The sequence below is a fragment of the Thunnus maccoyii genome, chromosome 7 (assembly GCF_910596095.1).
Source record: "Thunnus maccoyii chromosome 7, fThuMac1.1, whole genome shotgun sequence".
NCBI lineage: Eukaryota > Metazoa > Chordata > Actinopteri > Scombriformes > Scombridae > Thunnus > Thunnus maccoyii.
In genome coordinates, this window is record NC_056539.1 from 13,304,325 (window position 1) to 13,322,482 (window position 18,158).

An 18,158-nucleotide genomic window follows, 5' to 3' on the forward strand; every position below is an offset into this window, starting at 1 on the left:
AAATGCAAGATGGTGCTGCTCTAGTGGCCACCTGTTGCAGCAGCTTCTCTCAATACTGACATCCATAGACAATCATACATTTTACTACCGCAGCAATATCCACTTGACCAAATTGTTTATATTTGAGTTAGTTTATTTAGTTATTGTATATATTACTTTTACCTTTTTTATCTCAGTGTTGACTGCTGTAACATCTATCTATCTATCTATCTATCTATCTATCTGTCTGTCTGTCTGTCTGTCTGTCTGTCTGTCCGTCCGTCCTGGTCGTCGGCAGGTCGATCCAGTCACATTTTAAACCATCACAGACATATAATATCTCATCTCATTATTTTTGGCAGATCAGTGCCTTCCAGGTTTGTTCGTTATACATAACAAAGGCCTATGTATTGCATAAGACTGGGAAGGGGAACATCTGGCCTGTGAATGCAGCAGCAGACAGACAGGTGTGTACCCGTGTCATCCAGCAGGGGTCAGTGTGCACCAACTCAAGAATCACACAGCGTTTACGATGTAAACTCAGCAAACTGATTTCTTCTTAGTGGCCAGTGCTGATTTGGTGCTCAGTACAGCGTAGTAACGTACCCCGGGTTGTTTATGCTTGCGTTTTGTAGTGTTTTTTTTTTTTTCTTTTTTTCATACTTCGCTCCGTTCACTGCTGTGACAGTGGGAAGAGTCACCCTCGACGTGGACGTGGTCAGTTGGCGTGTCCCGACTCGGAGTGACGGCTGTGCAGTCCTATGATTCCTCCTAAACGTTTTTTTTACGCTGGCCCATTTTCTAACAAACTAACGTTATATCGCTAACTTAAGTTATATCGTGACCTAGTTACACCCTCATTGGAAGTTGACGACAGCCGGGGTCCAAGATGTCTGTAGCGGGCTTGAAGAAACAGTTTTATAAAGCCAGTCAGGTTTGCTAAACTTTTCTCCTTGCTAGCAACTGTCATGTATTTGTTAGCAGCTAGCCTCATTTAGCATCATTAGCTGGCGGTTTATAGCTAGTTAATGTTATTAAAGCTCTGTTGATGTGGCTGTTGCTGTCTGGTGTTAGCAGAAAGCTAACATTAGAAACCTTTTTTGTCGGTGTGCTAAAATGTCAATGTTATTTTTAGTTGGCACTCTGTGTACTTTTTTTCAGCTAGCGTTAAAGTTAACAAGCATCTTTTCGGACATGTTTTGCATTAGTGTAAACTTACTTTAGTTATCGTTAAGTAACATTATTGAGCTTCACCGCTATTTCACATTGTGTGCTTTCATGTTATCCTAACCAGCAGTGCACCAATTCAGATTCAGTAAAGACACATCCTGTGGCAAGTTAAACATTAGCTGTGTTTGCCTTCAGGGACTCTCCGGGTGAGTCAGGGCTCTAAAAGTGAAAAACATCACACGAAAAGTCTTGTAAAATACACTATTAACTAAAATTGAAACATGTGAGTTAACAGTTTGGGGGCATTTATAGAAATACCTTCCTTTTTTCCATCGGTGAGGTAGTGTTACCTGAACATTAGATTTCAGTAACGCTGTCTCCTTTGAAGTGAAAGACCTAATTACCTATTTTCCAGCTGTGTTTTGTGTTAGTCTTTTGTTTATCGAGCTACATAAATAATTAAGGCATTTTAGGCTGAACAGCTGAACAATCATTGCGTTAGAACTGCCATTACTCGCCATGGAAATGTAAAAGTCATACACAATTTAGTGTCTGAACCTTCGTTGTGAATGTTTTTAATTTTGGTTTGCTCTCACAGTCATGGGCGGAGACGGTGCAAAAAGATTCTTGGGTCTGTTTTCTTCCTACCCCTGCTGATCTAAGCAGGAAAGACATTTGGTTTCTGCCCCAGCTTCCTGTCAGGAACACACTCAGATCCCTGATGATTTGGTTGTGAGGAGAAAAATAAACAAGATTTTAAGGCTGTCATGTTAGGACTGTTGGCACTGGCTGTAATGTAGAATAACAGTAAAGGTGGAGATAAAGGTGCAGGGAGATAAAGAGCATTAGTGACCTGAGGAATGATGCAGGGAAGGAAGTGTAAAGAGTGTGCTTTCCCTTTATTTGACTGCAATGCAGCTGCTTTTCTTGCCAAAACTGCAGGAGAGCCAATAACACTTGACATAGTTCAGATTTTCTTTTAGCTGGAGGCATGCAGGAAGTTGGCCTCTGAAATAATATATCTGTGCCATAGATGACACATGTCCTTGTTTTTTTCACTGTCTAGCCTTCCCTTTTAATGTTTTTCAAAGAATTTGTGTTACACTAAATCTTAAAACCTGAAATGTCAGACTCAAGGGCTTCTCAGTCACAAACAAGATCTCACACATACAAGTTGTAGGTGTCAGCATGGAGAATCGAAATGACAGTATCTGATACGCTAAAGAATAAGTTTATTGATGCACATATACAGTTCTGGTTCTCAAATGCTTCAGTTCACAGCTGAATGTAAATATTTATGCTAAGTGTGGGGTTATACCCAACAAGATGTCCATTACATAATTTTAATTGATGACGCAAAGAACCGGCTGACAAAAATTATTTATCTAATCTTTTTAGTGGTTATATAAATAACATTGTACAAGTTGAGCTGTTGCTGTTGTTACCTAGATTTTAAAACTAGCACAAACAACAGTAAACAAATACCTGCACCAGATGTAGGGCTGCAACAGTAACCTGACGATTATTTTCTTGTTTAATCAACTCTATAAAACACCAGAGAGTGGCCATAAATGTCTATCACAATTTACTATTTGTTTGCTTTAATGTAAGACAAGTGAGGACAGCGAATTCTCACATTGAAGAACTTAAAACAATCAAGTCATGGCATTTTATTCTTGAAAATGGACTTAATCAATTATCAGAATAATTTGCAGTTTAATTTTCTGATCTGTTAATCGACTGATCGTTGCAGCTGTAGCCACATGTGTCCAGTCATCTTGTCCAATTGCCAGAAATAAACAGTCACCTGACAGCTAATCAGTATTGAGAATTTATATTGGTCATAATATGATAAGTGAATTTTTGTTGGACCAGCTCACAGGTTTAGAAACGCTGCACTAAGCCTCTTCAAAACATGCATCACACTTACTTATTGGTCTAACAAAAGTAAAAAGTAAAATATATTATAGTTTGGTGGAGACTTGATTCATTTGCAAGAACGATACTCAGTCTTCAATAAATCCTTGTGTTCGATATTATTACGCCAGTCAGTCATGATACGGGTGCTGATGGAACAATGGTAGCATTAGTGTAAGAAGCAGCAGGCAGTATGCTACAGGTGCAGCTAATTGAGGGAGCTATAGTTTGAATTTAAGATGAAGGGTAGTGAGAAAACAATTTAAAAGGACAGGACCCAGGAGGTGTCACTAAAGTGAAGTAATAAAGGATTGAAAGTATTGAACACTCACTAAGTTTCAGTGATGTGATGAGAATACTTGACAGTTTCTTATAGATCACCAGAAAGGCAGCGTAATCTCTATCATAGCTTCACTTTCTTTATCTGATCACAGTCCCACTAATTTGGCAGGGCTCTTTTTATATCTAGTTTTGAGCTTGCATGACTTTGACCTACTTTAATGCCTCATCTTAGGTATGACATGATTTCATTCTCCCATACAAGTATTAGATAAAATGCTTTCTTTTTTTCCCCTTTAATCCTGCTCTTAAGATGTTTTCTTATTACATATGATGACTTTAAAAATAGCCAACATATGTGTTACAGCTAAGAGACAAGTCTGTTGTGTGAGACAAATTAACAGAGTGAGAGTAATGTGGTTTCTCCCACCATTTAATGTTAACCAGCTGATTTCCATATGCTACGGCAGAACGCAATGCAAATATTTCTCTTGCAGCTCATTTTGTATCAAGGCCTCTGTATAATTACTCGACTTTCTCGGCCTTGCAATCTCTCAGTCATCTGAGACCAAGCAAGAGCTTGAACTAGGCTCTGTGATAATCCACTTGCTGTTAACTAATACCATAATAACATCATGTCATTATGATTAAAAAGATACCTGTTTTAGACTGATCCCACTGTGTAGCTGCATGTGCTATTTATACTAAAGCTTCCCAATGATAACTTTTTGTGGATGTGTTGGGCTTCATTCCTTTAGATCTTGTTTGCATATAAATAGTGATGTTACACTGATATGAGGACTTTATGTTTTTACTTGCAAAAGAAAAAAATGCAGTACAACAGTACTTGGTGGCTAACAGATTATTCCAGGGATTCACTTTCTACCTCCCAAAACCAAAAAAGACTAAAAGCTTAAGTCTTGTGGCTTATATATAATCTAAGAGTGGGTTAATCATAAATTACATTCATTACCCTTCCAAAAAGTATTGTAAGGAAGGAGTGCTAAAAACAGACAAGATTACAAAAATTTAGGACTGCAGACTGCAATCTTTTCTTACCTCTGAGGGAGGGAGTGAAATGCTGAGTAGGCTGAGGGTTGAGGCTGTGTCTTTACTTGTGACCTGAATCCCCCAAGGCCCCCTGTCATGTGCTTTCCACATACAGCAGAAATTCAGCATTAAAAGATCCCAGACTGTTACTCTCAGCTGCTGCTGTTGCTGCTGAGGTGCAAGCATAACCATAGTGTGTTTCATTCTCTGTTTGTTAGAATTATATGTGTAAACCTCAAAGAAATAGATGAAAAAACCCTTAATTACTCCACATTTTTGAAGCTTTGATGTCAAACTTTGACTACATATCAAGCTCTACTGTTCACTCACCCGTTAAATATTTCTTACAAGAAGCATTGTCCATCAGACCCAGAAAGTCTGAAGTTCCAGTAATCACAAAAGGTCATAAACAATAGTTTTGAGTCATTTAGGAAATGACTCAAACTGCTGTTGCTCTGTCTTAAATTTGAAAGGCAATCATGTCAGGCTTTTCCAAATTATACATGCCTATAAAGTCTAGTCCAGGTCTTAGTTGTCTAAAGACTAATTTAGTTAAAACAGTGAAGGAAATCAGTCACAGTTGAGGAGGCATGGGATGATATGAAAATTTCATGTCAATATTATTGTGGCCAAAATATTTGCAATTCACGATATTATCCTGATAATCTTAATCTTAAAATGGCACTAAAACATACCGTAATCACTTTATCTTACATTTTGTGAAGAAACAAATGTCTTTATTGCATCACATATAGGACACATCTTTTTTTTTCCTTTTTAGTCAAAAACAATCAATCTTAAATAAGGTAATCATAAATCCCCGGCATGAATAAATAATGGCAACATAATGTGAGTCTATTTTTCTTACATGATAATTCCTGTCATTTGGAATACTTTTGTACGTTTTTTTTTTTGTTTTTGTTTTTTTTTTGTGGGGGATACAACAGGGAAGCCGAGCCTTCGGCCATGGTGACTGGTTTAGGATTTTTGGATGACTGGAAAGATGTAGGATCACCCTAGTGGCAATTCAAAATAAATCAGGATATCAATATAGGACTGTATGTTAGTGAGCTAGACAGCTTTTTTAAGTCACTCTTGAGGGTATTCACGATTATCCAGATTTATGATTATCCTGGTAATGGAAATTACTACGATCAACTGATTGTGAGTGTTTTTATTGTGATTCACGATAAAAGTCATTATCATTTATCATCCCATCCCTACTGATGACGTGCACAGTGGTGTTTCGGGATAGTAATAATGTCACCTCAAAATGTTGAGGAACATCTACTGTAGTGTCAGGGTATAAAATTTAGATCTTACAAATGTAGTTCTGAACAATTATTTCCCTTTCTCAGGGACTTTCTTGTGGTGTTTCATTAACCATCCAAACAGTTTGAATCACCCTCTCTGTTAATACTGTTGGGTGAAATAATTAAAGATTAACATCAGGATAGTTGAAATTTTTCTCAAAGCTTAATGGTAGTAAATGCACAAAAACAAGACACTTCCTGGCCTGACAAAAGGTTTATTATTACAGAAGTGTCAAGAAAATGTGTAAGGTAAAAGTTATTGGTCTAATTACTACTAAAATGAAATCTAGACTGGATTCATGGCACAAACATAAGGAAAAAAAAACCCAAACTAGTCATAGTTATTCTTGCAGAATGAGTCTACATAGTACTCTGCAACCAAGGACTGTTGTTGCATCATGTCGTCTTCATTATCTTACTGGTGGTGATTGAAGTTGTTTTTCTGCCCATTCCACTTGGAGAAACTCAGATATGGAACCATGTAGCTCATGGGCACAGCAGGTCAAGACTTTAATTATCTTAAAGTTACAGCTGTTCAGACTCAATAACCGTTTCGTTTCATTTCAGTTCTCTGTGACTAACAGTATATCTTAAAAACAGCTTAGAGAACTGCTTGAAGTTGAATAAATTGGGCAGTAAGCATGTATAAAAATGCTTGTACTGTACACACACAGATACTGGGCTGTTTTCAATTTTATGACTTTAGTCTGTGGCCTAGAAACATGGTGAGGGATCTCACATGGTAATACAGATGCTTTCAATCAACATGTTTTAGTCTACTTAAGTTGTAGCACATTGTCTTTATTCAGATAGAAGTAATGGAATTAACTGATCCAACATTTTTCATCCTGCTAAGTGCAAACAAAAAGGATTGTGTAACATAGTTCATGTTGTTGCTCAGTGTGTTATTTGTTATTCTTCCTACTTTAAAATTTCAGATATTCACTCTTTAACAAAGTCAAAAAAATGCAGGAAACCTCACCTGTGGAGTTAGGTTAAATGTCAACACATCACAGAGCGTTCAGTATGAGCTTGAGGGTGAATTTATTCAGCACATACAGTATATTTTGCTAAAAGAAAGAAAGCAGGTGTGTGATTGTGTAAATTAGAGATGAGCTTAGTCTTGTTTAACGCTCAAATCAAATCCTTATGAGCAGCATTACATTAATTTGCACTCTGTCTCTCTTCCTTTCCCTCTCTCTCTCTCTTTCTCTCTCTCTCTCTAGATGGTAAGTGAGAAAGTTGGAGGTGCAGAAGGAACGAAACTAGATGATGACTTCAGAGACTTGGAACGGGTAAGAGGGATCTTTCTGTGGTTGTAAAAGAAAAACATCTTTGGCCAGAGCTGTGGGCCTGGTTGGTTTTACACAGTACACAAACTTGACTGCTGTGTTGACATCACAACCTCATAGCCAATCACTGCCAGTATTCATTTTGGCTTTTGTTCTTTAATGACAGTATGTTGAAATACAATATAAAGTGAAATATGAGTGCTTACAAAAAGCACTTTTTTTTCAGGCTGTGTCAGACCAGCATGTCACAAAAAAATACATAATAACCAAACTTGATGGGAATAAAAAATAACATACTGATCTATATTCTTTAAATACTTTTTCTATGTATGAACTTAAGAGCAAGCAATGATTAACTGACTGTTAAACACAACACTTCCTTTGCCTGTTACTTTTTTATTTCATTTATGTGATTATACTAGCTCTGTTGAACCATTTTGATGTGTGTACTCGCTGTTTTCTTGTAGAAAGTAGATGTGACCAGTAAAGCCGTTGCAGATGTGATCACCAAAACATCAGAGTACCTTCAGCCAAACCCAGGTGAGAAGAAAACCTGATTACCTGCGTTTATCTAAATTATTTGAACTCTTTGATTGAAATTTGTTTCACTTCCTTCTCCCTTACCTCCACAGCATCGAGGGCCAAACTGTCCATGTTGAACACCATGTCCAAGATCCGCGGTCAGGTGAAGAACCCAGGCTACCCTCAGGCAGAGGGGCTTCTAGGAGAGTGTATGACCAAGTATGGACGGGATCTCGGAGAAGACACTAACTTTGGTAAGATATGTGTGTTTGGATGCGTATTGTAGTTAAAGATTATAATTTCCTGGAAGAGGAACGTTGGGGTTTGTTGTTATGAGTTTTTGGGTGATCATGGTTGGTATGTGTGATGTACTGCTTTCTGACTAATTTAGGTATTGTACTTGTGTCTGTTTGTGTATGTGTGTGGTTTTGTGAGATACCATCTGTCTCTGTATGTGTGGTCCAGTGTTGATAAAGTACGATGGTACTTATATACTATAAATCTACTCGTTTCATTGAGCTGTTAATCTCTGTCTGTGTGGTTCAGGCGGAGCACTAGTAGATGTAGGAGAGGCCATGAAGAGAATGGCAGAAGTCAAAGACTCTCTAGACATCGATGTCAAACAGAACTTCATTGATCCATTGCAAGGGCTCTGTGACAAGGACCTCAGAGAGATACAGGTATCTGGCACACTAACAGTCAGTTCATTCATCTCTTTCATTACATAATATGAGGAGATACAAGTCACACATACCAAATTAAATCTTGTTTTTTTCGTTATTTCTTCAAATTGTCGGATTTCTGAAGATATAAGAGTGTGATCACATATTCATGACTCTGAGCAGGTGTAAAATATATATAAAAGAAGTCTACAACAGACTCTTGTCATAACTTAAAAACACACTAAGCTAACGCTCTAACAATCTCAGCACCACCTAAAGAAGCTGGAAGGTCGTCGCCTGGACTACGACTACAAGAAAAAGCGTCAGGGCAAGATCCCAGATGAGGAAGTTCGACAGGCCCTGGAGAAGTTTCATGAGTCAAAGGAAGTGGCCGAGACCAGCATGTACAACCTTCTGGAGACTGATGTGAGTGCTTATTTATCACTGTTTGGTGTGTGGTGTTTATGTCCTCTAGGGAAGGGCAATATGGCAAAAATATCATATCATGATTTGTTTCAGGCAGTATCACAATCCACGATCTTATCACGATTCTTTTTCATGTTGGTTTTTAAGACTGTTTTGAAAGTTACTGAACAGTACTCAAGATTTAAGATTCAAAAAACAATATTGTCTATCACATAATGATAGAAATTTGTCTTTGGTTAGGGGCTCACAAACAACATAAAAACATACACCCATGAAAGACATAAAGACATAAAATTACATTAAAACACAATTCCATAAATAAATAAAAGCAGGTGTGCAAAGCTGCATTAAAAAGTAGTGACAGTCTATTTGGCCTTGTTTAAAATGGACATTGCAGTGGGAAACCAAACTAACAGTTCAACCAAGCTAATGTCACAGCTGAAAAGTAAACAGTTGATGTTGTATAGAAGTGTTAGTGTTGTTTCAGATAACTAGCAGGATGTGCATCATTTATATTTAAAAAAAAAAAAAGACACCGACACAGTACACTTGAGCTGACATAACAGCATAACAGAAGTTGGTGCTACCAGTTAGCAGGCAAGCTAACTGGTGGCATTTACCTGCAGCCCAGCTGTCAGTTTAACATGATGGGCAGCAGGTTATCCTCCTAGCAGGACATTAAAACTGCTGTAGATTTCACCAGCAGATTGGAGATGTGGTACAAGATGCTTGCCATGTCAGTGCTGCAACCCGTTAGCCTCCTACTAGCAGACTGCACTCCATCACGGAGCTGAACTGATACAATGTGCACTGTAGGATGATACTAACGATCTCTCTGTAAAGGCAAATCATGGAGACCTGTGTCCTCTAGAGCAGGGGTTCTCAACCTTTAGTAACTTAAGGCCCACTTCTGATTGTTAAAATATTTCCAAGGACCACCTTCCCAAATAAATGGGGGAAAAAAACATGACAAAAAACTGGGCTGCAAATATGTGTTATGCCACTTTCAGCTGTAATGACCAAAATAAATATTCTGCTTACCCTCAATGAGACACTTGGCTTGCTTCTGGGAAATAATGAGATCAAGTCTTGGTGGGATTGGTGAGAGGCTGACATGCAGAGTAGCAGTCAAAGTTGCTTTCAGTTTGCTCTTTGCCTTTGATTTTGTGATGGTCACAATTGAAACCTCTGACTCACATAAATAGGTGGTGGTGAAAAGCAACAGAAATGTGTTTGCCCATTTTGACAGAGAGAGATATTGACTGGCAGCCAGTATCCAGAATGAAGCAAGGTCAACTTGTGTGAGCTGAAGCTTCAGGCTGCTGATAGTTCTATCAGTTCATTTTCCAACACAGTGGATAGAGACATGTCTTCTGAAGCAGAATCCACAGAGAAAGCTAGCTAGATAACAGTGGCAAAACACGTTTGTCTCTACTTAATGATGTGTCGTGATTGGTGCGATTGGATATTGAAATGTAACTGGTCATTGATATTATGCATTTTAATTTGACGTTTTTTATTTATGTGAATTCTTGAATACATTTAGATATAAAAATAACTAGCTTTGTAAATTACCAAAAAAAATAAATGAACCATTTGCCAGTACCACTGCCTCCGCGGCCCAATAGATGACACTCTGAGGCCCGGTGGTTGAGAATGGCTGCACTAAAGTGTAATTTGAAGTCTGATCCTTCCACTGTATAGTCCAACTTTAAAATAATGATTTGTTACTTCAAAAAATCAGGGGTTCTTCTACAGGTGACGGCTAGTCATACTTAACATGGCATTACAGAATTTGTGACATAAAACTGCTTTCAGCACAGTGGAAAAGAACAATTATATACAGACTAAAAATACAGATTCTGAGGTCCTTATAGCAATATAAACATCAAATCAAAAAAATCCATCCCTAATATGTAGATATCAATGAGGAACATTTCAAAGGATAACTACAGTATTCTTGTGATGTACTGTATATTGACTCAGCTGTATCATGTGAAACATTTTATTACGCTGCAGAGCTTGACTAAGTATCACTGTAGCATGGGAGGGGGCTGCTGCCCAATACACACCCACAGGGCAAACATACACTCCATTTGCTACACCTATAAAGATATAATGAAACACGCCCATTCAGCTCAATAACACGCACAGTGCAGATAAACACGTCTTTCAATAGCTACAATTGAACAGTTATATCATTTAATCACTATTTGGGTTGAGGAGTTAAAGCATTTGTTTGCCCTGTAGATAACTGTAGGTTTGCACACCTGTAGGTGAGGAGGCATAGGAGCATATATCTGAGTGCATGTAGATCTAAACTGATAAGTGTGTTTTATTATACTATAGCACTGCAATTGAGAGGTTAGTTTTAATAATGAGGACTGGTTGTCTGCATGAATATGACCAGTCCTACCAGCAGGAACTCCTTCTGTTCTGTAATGCCTCTGTTTGCCTCTTTCCTGTCATTCCCTACTACTGTTTGAAGAATATATGTCAGGAAATTTCAGCGCAATCCAAAAAAGATCATTTTTGTGGACCACAAGTTAAGATTATTTTGTCAAACAGTTGTAAAATATGTATTATAATTCATATCTGCAAATCTCCAAGGTGCAATATATGCCCATATATGGTTACTGGGGCTTTTATGAACCGTGTTAGTTATTATCCAGAATACGAAACTGTTCCACTGAATCCATTGAAATGCCTGAAATGAAGAACTGAAACTGATTATAGTGTGTGTGTGTGTGTGTGTGTGTGTGTGTGTGTGTGTGTGTGTGTGTGTGTGTGTGTGTGTGTAGATAGAGCAGGTGAGCCAGCTCTCATCCCTGGTGGAGTCTCAACTGCAGTACCACAGACAGGCCGTGCAGGTGCTGGAGGAGCTTTCTGACAAACTTCGAGACAGGTGCAGTAATGAAACCTGACACAGCTGTGCAGCTTTCTGCTTGTTGCTGCTCGAGTGTGGTTGTGATCCAGTCACGCCATCTTCGAACATCATTTTGTATTTGGCATAGAGGTTTGTAAACGTAAAACTCAACTCAGTTTATCTTCTTTTTTTTTTTTTTTTAACAGGATGAATGAGGCCCAATCTCGACCAAGACGTGAATACACACCGAAACCCAAACCTATCTTTGACTTCGGAGACAACAACCATTCAAATGGTGGTTACTCAACCTCAATGGCCCCTCCACCTTCACGTAACTCAGGTAAGATACAGTAGTCTGCAATGGAGACTAAATATCCATTGGTGTTGATTTAACATCAACATTTTGCCATGAACACTTTTTTGTATGAGGAGACTGGCTGTATGGTTGGCCAAAGAGAACGTATGGTGTCTGAGAACAAAAAAACCTTTCTCTGCATTATTTTGTATTCATCCTTACAATTGCGTCACTCTCAAAGCCACACAAAAGGGCATCATAAAATATGTGGAAAAGAGCCACCATACCAGAGGTCCAACAACAACAAAGCGTCCAGCTGTTTCCACACACACAGAAGATGGACTGAGCCATATTGGCTTGCTGAAGAGCTGCAACCAATAAGTAGCACTGAGCAGAAATATGTTAAACACATTCAGTGTTTTTTCTCTAGTCTTGTAAATAGAGGTGTGCACTGAACTTTTGAAATGTACCCAGTCATTGACCATGAGAAAATGGACGTGTGTTTCTGTGTGAGGGGGAGGGGTGTGTGTGTGTTTCTGTGTGTGTCATGTCATCTGGCTGGCCTTCCTCCAACTGACCTTGTTCCCCTTTCCTGTTGTGACATCATCAGAGCCATCGTTTCACTTGGCCAGATTGTCCTTTCGGAAGCCCAGATTGTGTGAGTCACAGGTTGTGTGGGCCATTTTTTTTTTTTTTTTTGTGGTCTTGAAATGGTCCAGTGTGCTTGCACAGCTTCTGGTGTGAAATGTAGGAAGTAGGATGTAAGTTGCCTCTCACTGGTGGTTTACTGTGCATGTCTAGTGCCATAGCATGTACATTGTGTGCTTGTGTATCAAATACACATCCTGTCCTTTTTAGATACTGCTATCTAACTTGCTGAAAGTTCAGCTCTGCAAATGCTGGCTTAGTCCACATTTGATTTACACATGTGGCCACAAAACAACAATCAAGATACTGATACTCTTACTGTGAGAACTACTGTTTTTTTATTCAACGGTTTGAAATTCAACAGGATATTGCCACACAGGATATTTATATTGTACATTTTTAAAGATATTTCAGTCAGGTTTTAGAGCTCTGCACAGAAGCTACACTACTGAAAGTTACTGACTTCTTCCCTGTAGCTGACTTTCTGGCTGCTGTAATGAAAGTTTAGATCTTAGCACAGCCTGTCTTAGTTTATATACAAAACCATGACGGGACTAATGTTTCAGTCCTTACAACTACATTAATGTCCTTGTCGTAAGCCTTTGAATACAGGTGGCAGGTTGAACACTGAATGACACATAGAGCATCTGAACATAAGGTGTAATGTTTGGTTTCAGCATCCTCTAACACTGTTTTATTTACTAACTTGTATTGTGTGAGATTTTGGCTTTTTCTTGTTAGAACACATTTTGTTGATTAATGAAGTTAGTTAAGTTATTAGTGGCATTTGTTTACATACTAATGTAGCCTGTAGTAGTAATTGTCTCTTTTTTTTTTGTAGAAAACCAAATTTGGTTTGTTGAGTTTCTGAATGTAACAATTATGAAACACATTCAGCATTCATCACATTTCTTTTGTTACACATTGATTACAGTATGTCTGTATTTCAATTTTTGTCCCTACCTGTGAAGAGCAAAGTATATGGATCATCATCCATAATCTGACTTCATGTGTAAATTATTTTGAAGCCAGGGGACAATATGGAGTAAATCTCTTAACTTTAGAGCAGCTTGCTGCATATATCACATGTTCATATTAATGAGAAACTAACTTTTTTTTTTTTGAATTGCTGTGAAATTTACTTACACCAGCAGTGTGTTGTGTGATGTTGACTATTTCAACATCACACATATTCATCAACTATATTTCCTTATAAATTCATTTTTACTGGTTATCGAAGGAAGTAGACAAAATCAACATTTCATTAAGACTGTTATTATTTTTGAAGTGGCCAAACAGAAAAGTGGGTCACATTAAGTTACATGCTAATCGCTTTATTTATCAACTTGTCATATCAGAGAGATGATTTCCAGTCCCTTTTAACTTGTTTAATTCACTTTGGAGAAATATTTGTAATTGTAATTAAATTGCTTCAGATTCTGTCCTTTTTCACAAAGTGTTAACATTAATTCTGCTGCTGTAGTTTGATACAGTAGGGAGTAAAAACACAGAGAATGAGCCACCAAAGCTTTCCCCATCTCTAGCCTGCCCAGCAGTTCGTGGAGTAAACCTTGATACAATGAGAAAATTGTTTGGAGACAAAAAAGCCTAGTTTGTCTGTGCATGGAGCCTTACTCTCCTCTGCTGATCTATGTGAGGTCACACAGAGAGGGAAAGATGGAGGAAATGATATAGAACAGTCTAACAGAAACCTGGTGTCCAAGGATGTTTTGGTTTTTGGTCAAAGATTCACTTTGTCAGCACTAATGAGTTTGTTACGCATTGCTGTGTTACTCATGATCTGACTCTATCAGATACTAGTGTTGTACTAACATAAACGCATTACTAAATTATGAACTGATTTTCCTCCTTTTCTCCGTATTTGTGTTTTTTCTTAGCCCCGGAGCAGCCGAGCTGTAAGGCGCTGTACGACTTCGAGCCAGAAAACGAGGGCGAGCTAGGCTTCCGCGAGGGCGACATCATCACCCTGACCAATCAGATCGACGAGAACTGGTATGAGGGAATGCTGAACAGCCAGTCGGGATTCTTCCCTCAAAACTACGTCGAGGTCCTTGTTCCGTTGCCACACTAATATTAAGAGAGCGAGAGAGCTGAGAGGAGACTGATGGGAGAGGAGGAGGAGGAGGAGGATGAGGAGGAGAGCGGGAGTAGAATTAGTACAGAGGGAGGAAAGTGAAGCCAAGGGATGGTTCGCAGAATATTCAACTCTTAACGTCGTCATCACAGACGAGCACTTGTGTCATCAGGAGTTGTGGAGAGGATGGTCACGTTTCAAAGTCCAGACCAGAGTATCAACCTGTGTCACCCAAAGGTAAAAGGACTAAGATGGACACAAAACATCATTACCCGTAATCTGACAGTGAAAAACATTTCTTGAGGACTAACTGATAAAACATGTATGAGGTTTCTTTCTTCTTTTTTTTTTTTTTTTTTTACCACAAATTACTGATATAAAACAGAGAATTTATATTAAATCTGGTTGTTTGATGACTGAAGAGACACATTTATATCATCCTCCTGCATGACTGCAGTCTGTTTAAAACTCAGGTTGGTCACCAACTTAACAGACCATTTTCAGACTGGAGAGGCCAAGTTACTGTTATTTGTAACTTGACTGTTAATATTTTCATTTCAAATCTTTTTTTTTGCCCCACAATGACTGGAGCTCATCTCTTGATGCCACCTGCTGGCCAGACTGAGAATGACTTTTTCCTGACTAAAAATGGAACTACACATGACTAAAATGTGGTTTTATCTAGTTTAACCTACAGTAATAAATAAATAAATAATACTGTATCACATTTTTAATGAGAAAGACAGGCCTAAATTAGCCTCAGATTTGTGATTTATATCATTTGCAGGTATTGGCCTATTTGTAAATGCTCTTTTTTTTTAAGCTGTCAGTGATGATGGCGTCAGTGAGGGTCCCGTTTATTTCAGTATTTGATTTGTGTTCGTCTCAACTTACTACAGTAGTTTTTAAAGAGTAGAACTGCTTACTGAATATGTGAGAAAATGTTGTAATTGCACCTTGGTACTCAAATGAGATTGATATGTGTGTGTGTGTGTGTGTATGTGTGTGTGACAGACTTAATCCACCATTACACACAGACCCAAAGTTGAATGCAGACGTTGCACCTTTTTGTCACTTAAAGCAGGCACGTGTTTGTTGTCTAAAAAAATGCAGAATGATTTGTCAGTGATGTGGTTGTCTGCTAGTCTGTTCAATAGAGGAGACAGAGCCAAAAAGTCTTTGAAAAATGCAATAGAAACATTTCTCTCAATGCGCCTATTTTTTTAAACTAAATACTCTATAACAGCCATATATTCATTTAGTTATGGGCCTGTTTGTCTGAGCATGTTAAGCCTTTTCTTTTACCTGCTTCAGTCGTTTGACCTGTTGTAGACACCCGTTAACTCCATGCAGTGCCTGAATAGACGACGCTGCTGGCAGCGACTCCGTCTTTCACATTCATCACTATTTGTCCCTCTGTTACTGCCTTCCCTCGTGTCTTTGAAAATGTGAAACTCATCTTTGCTCTGCAGTTATCTGAAACTAAGTCTGACCCTGTGATTCTGATCATTCACAAAGGATCTGATTTGATTTATTTGTCGGCACGTTGGGCTGATGTAGACAGGTTGTCTAGACAAGGCTGGCTTCTTGTTCTGGATTTAGCCACACCTGCAGATGGAGTCTAATCCAGCGTACCCTGTATGAGGGAAAGACCTGGACTGAAAGGGAAACCATCAAGGGAAAAATATGTGTAAGCTGTTGTCCATTTTGATTAATTTGGGTTATGTTTTTTTTTTTTTTTTACCAAACATGAATCTTTACCAAACATTTATTGTCAGTCCAGTTGATTTTGAATTGTCTGGGGGGGAGGGGTTAATTGTGAATGACAAATCTGTACTCTGTCACCGTTTGCAGTCTCTCTGCTCCATACGTCTGACCTTTGCCCTCCTTTTATCTGTGTTTGTCCATCACTCCACGCTGCCAAACACTTCCCCCACTCCCGAGTTTTGGGCCTCGTCTAATATGTTTACATCTGTGATCTTTTTACATTTCACTGCTCATATAAAGTTCAGGGTAAAGTTGAAGGACTGTAGGAGGTGCTGTCTGGATCACACTGTTGTCAAAAAAAAAAAGTCCTTGCTAGCTTTGTTTTAGTGCCTTTGGAAAAGAAAGAAAGGGGGGAACGCACCGTACAGTAACTAATACAGAAACCAAAACCTAACCTAGCTACTTAACAAATGGTCAAGAATTTCGTTTTTCTATTTTTTGGTTTGATCTCTAGCCGTTGGCACTTTCCTGTGTAAAGATGGAATGCATGTGTGCATATTTCTGCACGTTTATGACACTACAGGCAGTTTCCTGGATATGTGTTGTTTAGACTGTTTGGTTTGTCAGCAGACCACCAGCGGAAACTGTTTTTTTTTTTTTTTTTAATGTAGATTTTAATCCATGTCTGAAAAAAAATGTCCCACTGATTTCTTTTTTTAAAGGGCTATGTATTTGTTTAATCAGTCTTAAATGCTCCTTTGAACAGCATCATTCTGGCTCTCTATAGTATTTTTTTATATACAAGACCTTAAAACATTTTAAATTAATCCTTGCATGTAGTCCTATATTCTGCCTTGTAAATGTATGTGATAGGTTTAAGTTGTCTTTTTACTTTTGGTATCAGTACCGAATTTAACCGCAATATTTTGTCCTTTATTATCAAAGTATTTGTACTTGCTTCTTTCTCGTCCCCCATCTCCCCCTTCTTACAATAAACAAAGAGGAAAAATATTTTTTTGTTGTATTTGCATTTTCTGACATTAAAAATGTACTTCATACGGTTGAACTGAGCACAAATTTTAATTTTCCTCCGGCTTCATGCACAAAACACACACAAAAACTGTTAAGTGGAGTATAATGTCTATATTTTTTAGAAGGAAATCAACAAGGTAGAGACAGTTTTGTTTAAATAGTTCCAGTGTGTATATTTTAATGCTTTTGTGGATCATCAATCAGCAGGCTTAAGGCATTGCTCTGTCTTCATACACGTTCATCACACAATCCACAGTTAGTAATAAATACAGTACAGGTAAAGAGGGAGCAAATATCTGTCCCAACAGTAGAGGGGCACATTCACAACACAGCACACACACACACACACATACACCCGGTTCATTAGGCTACTGGATAAAAAAAAAACCTTGCTCACCACAATGTAATCACCTGCACCACATTGAAACCCTCTAATTTCACTTGAGAAACCTAAACATTCACAAAACCTATTGCAGAGTACAGTTTAGCCCAAACCAAGACACATCTGCATACTTTGCTAATGTAGTATATTTTGCCCTACTCATTTTCACTTTTTTCCCCCAAACCACGCCTCATTGGTTTCATTCTAAAAAGGCAATAACAACACATGAAATGTTTACATTGTACATATCTGGCAAGGATACTGGCACAGATAGGCACATAGGTCCATTTGTAAAAGGTATGAGGCATAAACACAGGCTGACTTCTGGTCCATAAAATCTTTTTAGTGTCCTTCTGTGAAATAATGCTTTTCAACACTCTTTAGTCTCATGTTCTCTGATCTGGTGCAGTCTGGTTTTGTGTATCAATTGTGCATTTCTCTGTTTTCATCAGTGGTTAATACAAGCTTCACAGGTTTTGTGCCTTCAGAGTCACTGAAGTGTTTGAACTCACAATAATGCTGT

General features: G+C 38.2%; 1 protein-coding gene across 2 annotated transcripts; it reads left to right on the top strand.

Moving 5' to 3' along the window:
- The first annotated feature begins 517 nt into the window (after positions 1-517).
- Positions 518-17,232, top strand: sh3gl1b (SH3-domain GRB2-like 1b). Of its 2 annotated transcripts, XM_042417472.1 has the most exons (10): positions 518-913; positions 6,935-7,003; positions 7,468-7,540; positions 7,633-7,776; positions 8,069-8,202; positions 8,452-8,610; positions 11,412-11,515; positions 11,683-11,816; positions 12,382-12,429; positions 14,318-17,232. In XM_042417472.1, the coding sequence occupies exons 1-10, from the start codon at positions 869-871 to the stop codon at positions 14,509-14,511; spliced, it is 1,104 nt and encodes a 367-aa protein (XP_042273406.1). In that variant the 5' UTR covers positions 518-868; the 3' UTR covers positions 14,512-17,232. The 2 variants fall into 2 exon arrangements, with proteins under 2 accessions (XP_042273406.1, XP_042273405.1); XM_042417471.1 differs by lacking the exon at positions 12,382-12,429 and having other exon boundaries at positions 520-913.
- The last annotated feature ends 926 nt before the right edge of the window (positions 17,233-18,158 follow it).